The 8049-nt window shown below is 60.6% G+C and overlaps 1 protein-coding gene across 1 annotated transcript in view; it reads left to right on the top strand.

Annotated features, from left to right (window-relative positions):
• The first annotated feature begins 2335 nt into the window (after positions 1-2335).
• YIF1B (Yip1 interacting factor homolog B (S. cerevisiae)) overlaps positions 2336-8049 on the top strand; it is a 6542-nt gene continuing 828 nt past the window's right edge. Inside the window, exons 1-7 of the mRNA XM_004690294.2 lie at positions 2336-2401; positions 5363-5601; positions 5678-5782; positions 5934-6012; positions 6137-6194; positions 6900-7055; positions 7135-7264. Of these exons, the coding sequence (XP_004690351.2) occupies positions 2359-2401; positions 5363-5601; positions 5678-5782; positions 5934-6012; positions 6137-6194; positions 6900-7055; positions 7135-7264 (810 nt within the window). The 5' untranslated portion in view covers positions 2336-2358. The remainder of the gene's footprint in view (positions 2402-5362; positions 5602-5677; positions 5783-5933; positions 6013-6136; positions 6195-6899; positions 7056-7134; positions 7265-8049) is intronic.

The raw sequence follows: 8049 nt of genomic DNA, 5'->3' as shown, positions 1-8049 counted from the left end.
TCCAGGAGTCACGACTCCTTCTGTTAGAATCTGAGTTTCTCCTGGCGCACCGAGGGGACCCCCGCTTCCCCACCCTTCAGGGCCATGGCAGACGGCTGCGAAGATTGTGCACGTCGCCAGGACGCGTGGCTGCGGGGGCCCCATGGCGACGTGAAATCCAGTCCTCACTCTGTTGGCCAAGTCGTGTGCTCTAGAGTGCGCTTACTCCACCCTGAGGAGCTGGTGTCTAGTTCACCAGGGACCCCCGACAGGAGCGGCTGTGCCCATGCCCGCAGGGACACAGTAGGGGTGCTTAGCTATTCACCAAATCTTTGCTCAGCACCCACTTCATGCCTGGCTCTTTGCTGGGAAATGCCAGGGTATACAGCAGTGACCTGGACAGTCCTGGACCCTGCCCTGGAAGGGGGGGACTTCAACAGGGTAGCAATGGAGTTAAGGGCTGTGAGTGGGGAGGCAGAGTGAGCAGGGTGGTGAAGGAGAAAGCCTTGAGGACTAAGAAAACCAAAGGGCTAAGCCCTCCCTGGTGGCACTGGCCGTAGACCCCTCAGTGCTAGTTCGGTCCCCCGCCTGGGAGGATCCAATGGTGCAACAGACCTCTCCCTCGGCAGTGTATTGGGTCAATCTGCTCTTGTTCTGCTCCCCTCTCTGGTGAGTCCTCTCACCACTCCTGCACATCTAGCCTGTACCCCAGTCTGTATGCACAAACAAACAAATCTTCAAAAAAAAAAAAATGATGCTATGAGGGGGGGTGTGTGTCTCAAGACAGTCCTGAGGAAAGGGCAATCCTAACTGAGACAAGGAGCTTGGATAGGCGGGAGAAGGGCCCCTGTCCTGGCTGAACCAGATACACGCCTCTGTTTTAGAGGGACTTTTCCATCCCTGTCCCCTGCACGTCCACCTCTGGTTGCAACCCAGCACCTTGCCTGACCACCTCTGACCACCTCTGAGAAGCAGAGAACTGGGGTTTGGGGCCCTGCTCAGAGTTCCCAGCTGGTTCTATTTATAAAACTGTCTCAGATCTTGGATAAGTGCCCATCTGGGGGCTGACAACCCACAGGAAGAGACACCTGATAATACAAACAGTGACGGTAGCTGCCAGTGAGCAAAAGCTTACATATGCCCAGTCCCTGTAACTGCTGAATCCTCCACCCTCCTGTATCATTCCTATCAAGAAGACAGATAAGACAACTGAGGCTTAAAAATAGTCACACAACTAGTCATGGGTAAACGTGCAGCCACTGGAAACGCAAAAATACTGGCTTTATTAATCACATACATGCACACTTCACACTCTCAAGGGATTTCAAGGGATAAAGGGAGAGGGAGGGCTAAAGATGGGAAATGGTGGTGGGACCCACAGATACTAAACCTGAGGTGCTGAAGAGGAATGGGGGCACCGCATTCACAGAACAGGACCTGCAACTAGCCAAGAGTCCTAAGTCAGAGACCAGAACTGTCCTCGGTCTCGGGGTGGGGGGGAAGCCGTGTATCAGAGGAAGAAAGGGGGAAGTCACAATGACAAAGTCACTTGCTGACATCCTTCCGGAGTGCTATCACTGCCCATAAGTCACTTCTACCATTATCTTTGTCTGCATAAGTGGCGGAAACTGAGGGACAGAAAGGTGGGGGGGGAGGTCGAGAGCGGAGAGAAAGGGGGAGACTGCAGGACAGAGCGGACAAGGAAGCTTAATTTCCAGGGCTCCTGGCTTGTAGTGTGCCTGCGTGTGCTCTGAGTCGCTGGGCGTTGTGAGTGAGGAGAAGCCAGGTGACATAACAAGAGCACTTTTAAAGCTTGCTGCGAGATCACCTCAAGATGCCGTCCGACAAAGACACTAGGTGCGTCCCCTAACTTGTTGGGTGTCCTTTTCTCACTCCACAAGTTCACTTTAATATTTAAGGTGTGCAAGAACTGTCTGAACAGTAGAGTCCGCATAACTGTCTAGCCCGCCCGGAGACCCTCTCCCTGGCTCCCCAGCGCCCTCGCGATCAAAAATGAGCCCGCGCCCGTGGAGAACACCATTTCTCCCCCACCGCAGCGCCCGAAACCTACATTTCCCAGCATGCCCGACAGCGCCGACTCCTCCAGAGCTCCGGGCTCCGCCCATCCCCTCCCTCCTCCTTCCCCGCCGCGGCCCCGCCCGGCCCCGCCCCGCCCCTCCCCTGCGTCACGGCCCTCGGGTCCCCGCCCCTTACCCATCACCAACTTGTCCGCGCTCTCCGCCAAGGGGCGTGGTTTCTGGCGACCGCGACGCCCATTGGCTGTCGCGTTACCGGTGGGCCGTGCCTACGGGAGCCGGGCGGGCACATTTCGAACCACGGCTGGGGCGGCGGCGGCGGCGGCAGTGGCGGCGGCGAAGGATGCATTCGGCGGGCTTGGGAGCGGCGGGGACTCCCCGTCAGCGTAAGTGGCGTACGTGGCCAGCCCTGGACATCGGGGGGGCGGGGGCGTCGCGGCGGTTGGCGGGGTCGCTGCGGGTCGGAGGTCAGGGATCTGGTGGAGGTTCGAGGTATGCGCGGCCAGGGATGCCAGGTTGGGGTCGGGGCGCGTTGAGGTCCGATTCTTTTCTCTTCTTTAGGTAATTACTTTAGGAGAAAACAACTTTGGGCAGGGTATTGAGCGATGTGCAGGAAGCGCGGCTTTCATTCATTTCCAGCTTGCGACCCGCCTGCTCCCGCCCTTCCGCGGCCTCCCGCGGTCGCCCCCCTTCCTACTGGGAGTTCACGGCCCGCGCGTGTGCGGCGGGCTGCTGAGCCTGTGCTCGTGGACGGCCAAGCCCCTCGTCTGACTGCTGCGGTGCGCGCTCGCTGAGCTTGCACGCATCTCGTGTATTCACTCAGCGCCGCGCTCCGAGCGCCCTTGCTCCCTTGCGCCAGGCCCTGTGCTGGAATCTGGGTACTGGGTAGTAACCGGCATAGCCTGGTCCCTGTAACTTGCAGCTCGGCCGTTTAGTGAGGAGACAGACACTAAGTAGGAAGGGGCAAGGTAATTTGGGGAGTAATTAGGGCTGGAAAGGGGAAAATCTAGGATGTGGCTGGGGGTGTAAGAGCCTCTGTTAAGGAAAGAGGATGTGCGGGTCACCCTCAGTAAGGTGGCTGGGGGGGCCCCGTGGGGAGTGATGCTGGGGATTCAGCAGCACCCACGCAGCTCTAGTTCCTGTTCTCCTGCCGCTATGTACTGCGCAGAAGGCAGCAACCATCAGGGTTATGATGAGAGAAGCAGGGCTGGGGGAGGACAAACCGAGGGGTTATGGCTGGGGTGGAGGTGTTAACCCTGGCTGGGCAGATGGCCCAGTCTGGGGGTGTCAGAGAAGCTTCTTGGAAGAGTGTGTCTGACGATGAGGAGTAAGCCTAGAGAAGGGGATTTGTGGTGAGAGGGGAAAGCATGAGAGGTGTGTGCTAAGGAGACAAGTGGATATACATTATATATTTAGAAATTATGCTGATAAGTGCTCAGATGAGAAAGAACAGCAGCAGGGCTGGCAGTAGTGTGGAGGAGTGGAGTTCCCTGAGAAGACACATTTGCACTCAGGCCCCAGTGCGGTGTTGCAGGCGGAACCGGTGACAGCATCGTGCTCAGGATTCACAAGCCTGTGGAGTCGAGGCTTCTGGAAGGCCCAGGACCCTGAGAAGGCCTCGGAAGCTGGGGTGTGGTAACAAACCAGGGTGGTTGGCCCGGCTGGGTCAGGCAGAGGGAGAGCACTGGGGTCTTATTCTCCACACAGTGGGCCCTGATCTCAGGCAGAGGACTTGAAATGTTCCCCTTTGCACTTACAAAGATCACTCTTGATGCCAACTGGAGAGGTTTGATAGGGCTAAGAGGGGGCCTGGGATGGGATATCTCAGCGAGTGCAGCATGGAAACTTGGGGAGGAACCAGCAAGTGGTTGGACTCCAGAAAGAGGGCATCAGGGGTACAGAGACGGAAGAAGGGCCTGGGGCGGCCTGAGCGGCCAGCACAGCCCAGCGGCCAGCACAGTCCAGCGCCCGGGCACACCGTGGCTGCAAGAGCTGTGGGCGGGCGAGATCGCCTAGATGAGAGGCGATGAGGCCAAGGGTGGAAATCTGGGTCACGCGTTTCGGGGAGTTGGAAATCACTGATGGAGAAGGACAGATCGGGAGCTGTCAGCTCTGCGGAGGCGGGGACTTTGTCTCTGTGGTCAGGCATCCACCCTTCCAGCAGAGCCTGCGCACAGAGGTGCCTCAGAGATGCCTGTGAGGCTCCCACAGAAGGGAGAAAGAGCAGGTTCCGTGCCCAGAAGCCAAGAGAGCAGCTGGAAGTCACCTTGGTGGGGGGGGCAGGGGCATCAAATGCTGCCCAGGCCGGAGTCCTGAGCGGCAAGAATGGCCTCCCAGGCAGTGCAGGGAGATGCTGAGGTGACCTGGGCGGAAGCCCCAAGTGCCTGGCCTTGGGGTGACAGGGTGGAGGAGGGAAGGCATCACTTTGCCTCGGGTCATTAACTCCCTGTCTATGGAGGAGAAAACTGAGGTGCAAAGCAAGTCATGAGGCAGACTGATTGCCGCTCCCCACCTCCGGAATCTGCCACCCTGCTCCCTGAGCCACAGCAGCGCCCGCACAGAGGTGGCACTCGGGGAAATACTTGTGGCAGTGGCTGGCTTACTGGTCGGCAGCAGGGGCCTGGAGGAGAAGCCAGTCCAGATGGCCCGGGTTCCCTGCAAGCGTACCACCTGCCCATTTCCGGCCAGCCTGCCCCTCCTCCCCCCACCTGCCCCCATCCTCTCCCTGCTGGGGGCCAGAGGCCGCTTTGAGAACCCTGAAGCCTGGCTCTGCCTCATCCTCTGTGTGGCTTAGGGCAAAGGCCTGAAGTCTTTGGGTTCACTTTCTCTTCTGCAAAGTAAAGGTGGCGAGGCATCAGTGGTAGGGGTGGCCAGGGTGACGTGCACTCTGTGTGGAACAGGGCCTGGCTGTGCTCGGCGCTCAGCTGGGCAGTGACTGTGGGTAGCTGGTCGGGCTGCCCGCTGCACCCCTCTGTCCTCCCCCAGCGTGGGCCTGTGCACGGGACGTGTAACCCTCCAGGGCTTCGGTCTCCGCCTCTGTGAGACGGGGCTGCACATTACTCCATCGGCTAACCTTCCCCACCTGGCAGCTGGGGTGTCAGATCCCCACCTTGGGGGGAGTCGCATTTGAGAAGAAACAAATAGAGGAGCCCTTGTTTGGAACAGGATTTTGCGCACGGAAGGTCCTGGTACCTGCTGGCCTCATCATCAGCCATCGTCATCGCACATAATTGATGGGAGGGGAAGGGGTCAGAGCCACCCCTGAGGGCCCGCCTGTCGCAGAGCTGTGATCTCCAGCGGTAGCACCCGCTCTCTGCACACTGACTCCCCACCTTCTTCCTCTGCAGCCTCGAAACGGAGGGTCCCTGTGTCCCAGCCAGGCATGGCTGACCCCCACCAGCTATTTGATGACACGAGCTCAGCCCAGAGCCGGGGCTATGGGGCCCAGCGGACACCCAGCGGCCTGGGCTACCCTGCAGCCCCCACCTCGCCCCCGGCGGCCTTCCTGACTGACCCCATGTCCAACATGGCCATGGCCTATGGGAGCAGCCTGGCTGCACAGGGCAAGGAGCTGGTAGATAAGAACGTGAGTGCCTGGCTGTGGGTGGGGGTGGAGGGGCGCTGAGGGGCCAGGGCTTCAGGCTCGAGCTCTGTCTCCCCAGATCGACCGCTTCATCCCTGTCACCAAGCTCAAGTACTACTTCGCGGTGGACACCATGTATGTGGGCAGGAAGCTGGGCCTGCTCTTCTTCCCCTACCTGCACCAGGTCAGCACTTGGCCCCGCTGGGGGTGCAGCCCAAGGGGGAGATGGCCTCTGGGTGGGGGGCAGGGGTGGATTTGCCCCAGAGAGGGCCTATTTGTAGGGCGGGAGGAGCCCAGCTCTGGGGGTCTGCCTGTGACCCCCACTACCCCCACAGGACTGGGAGGTACAGTACCAGCAGGACACGCCAGTGGCCCCCCGCTTTGACGTCAATGCGCCTGACCTCTACATTCCAGGTTTCACCCTACTCACTCCTGGTGCCTTCCTTGCTCGGGGTGGGGTGCCCGGGGCGGCAGTTGAGGTGTCCAGAGGCCTAGGATGGCCCCTCTTTCTGACCTGTGTCTGTGTCTATCCCCGCAGCTATGGCCTTCATCACCTACATCTTGGTGGCTGGCCTTGCACTGGGGACCCAGGATAGGTAAGAGGGGCCTGGGATAGGCAGAATGGGGTGGGCTGGGGGGGCTCAGGGGCACTCAGGAAAGTGTCCTGGTACCCCCCTTGGCGTGCTCTCAGTGGACCCAAGCCAGAGCACTTGCCTCTTCCCTCCTTCCAAAGCCATCGCCGCACGCTATGCGGAGAGTCTAAACCCCTTCCTCCCTCGTGGCCTCCACCACCTACCCACCCCTTCACACTCTCCTAACTGGCTGCCCCAGCGCCCAGACCCCTGCCCGCTGGCAGCAGCAGGAAGGTCTTGTCTGAGACGTGGGCCTGGCCACACCCCACCCTGCTCAGGGGTTGTCCATTGTCCCCCGCCCCCAAACCAAGCCGCAGCCCCCGGGCCCTGGCACTGCCCTGCAGGCAGCCACGCTGCCCCTTCTCCGCACACTGCTGCTTGCTGGTCCTCTCTCTGTGCCTCCGGAGGGCCGGGCCGCAGCCCCAGGGCCTTTGCACATCCAGCACCCCCTGGCTCAAGACAACACCTGCTCACTCACAACATCCCTGCCCTTAGGGGCGCCTTCCCTGCACACCCCAGGCTGGATCAGGCGTCCACTCGCCCTCGTAGGGTCTTCCACGAGGACAGGCCCACATCCATCTTGTGACTGCCAAGTCTCCAGCCCACACCAAGCCAGTGCTCAGGGGGTCTGAGCTCCCCAACCGAATGTCAGTGTTTGGGTGCCGGCAGGTTCTCCCCTGACCTCTTGGGACTGCAGGCGAGCTCAGCATTGGCCTGGCTGACCCTGGAGGTGCTGGCCATCCTGCTCAGCCTCTACCTGGTCACGGTCAACACCGACCTCACCACTATCGACCTGGTGGCCTTCTTGGGCTATAAGTATGTGGGGTGAGTATCCCCCACCTACCCTTCCTGCCAGCCCAGCCCGGTGCCTTTTCCTCAGACTGGCCTTCCTTCTCCCCACCAGGATGATTGGCGGGGTGCTCATGGGCCTCCTCTTTGGAAAGATCGGCTACTACCTGGTGCTGGGCTGGTGCTGCGTGTCCATCTTTGTGTTCATGGTGAGCTGGGGCTTGGGGAAGATGGGGCTGAGGCCTGTGGGCAGAGTGGGGGGGTGCTGGGGGCCCTGGGGGCCCCTGGGTAGAGAGTGTCAGGTGGGGAGTTTAGACCTGAGCCCCACTGCTGAACTCAGGAGCCCCAGCCCGGGGTCAGGAGGCCTTCCTGGAAGAGGTGGCTAGTGTGGGCCTGGAAGGAAGAGGAGGCGCCAGCCAGGCTGCCCCAGTGGGCTGACAGCTTCACCCCACAACTTACGTGGGCTTTCCTGCCAGAATTTGTTGGGATAAAAAAGGGTTCAGCAACCCCCGAAGTAGCTTCTCTGAGAGCCCTTCCAGGCAAAGTGGAGGTGCCAGTTTAGAGCTCTGGCATATCAGGGGTGACCCCTATTTTTGCTGGCTCCCAAGCAAATCCCTCCCTCTCTGTAGGTCTCACTTTCTCCTTTTGTAAAATGGGGGTGAGACTAACTGTCCTTCGGGGCCTTGGAGGGTTCAGTGGGAGCCCCTGTAGGAGCAGAAGCAAGCCGGGGCCTGGCCGCATCTGACCTCAGATAAGCATATCCCCTCTTGATTGCAGACCCCTGGTTAAGAGGGGGGCAAGAGGGGCGGGGGAGCCTGCCCACCCCCCACCAGGCTTCCTGGCCGCAGGTGCCGCCCCACAAGCCTGCCCTGGCTGGAGCCCTCACATTCTCGCAGGCCGTGGGAGGAGCAAGTCCTCGCCACGCGGCAGGACTTAGGGAGACGGGTACCGCGGGAGCAGAGCGAGCCCGGGTGGAGGAGTGGGGAGGGCGCCGGGCCGAGTGGGCCGGGCCTGGCGGGAGCGGCGCCGC

This window comes from Condylura cristata, unplaced genomic scaffold (assembly GCF_000260355.1).
Source record: "Condylura cristata isolate star-nosed mole 26May11 unplaced genomic scaffold, ConCri1.0 scaffold00028, whole genome shotgun sequence".
Lineage (NCBI taxonomy): Eukaryota > Metazoa > Chordata > Mammalia > Eulipotyphla > Talpidae > Condylura > Condylura cristata.
The sequence above is the reverse complement of the archived record's forward strand: the minus strand, read 5'-3'. Positions and strand labels throughout refer to the sequence as shown.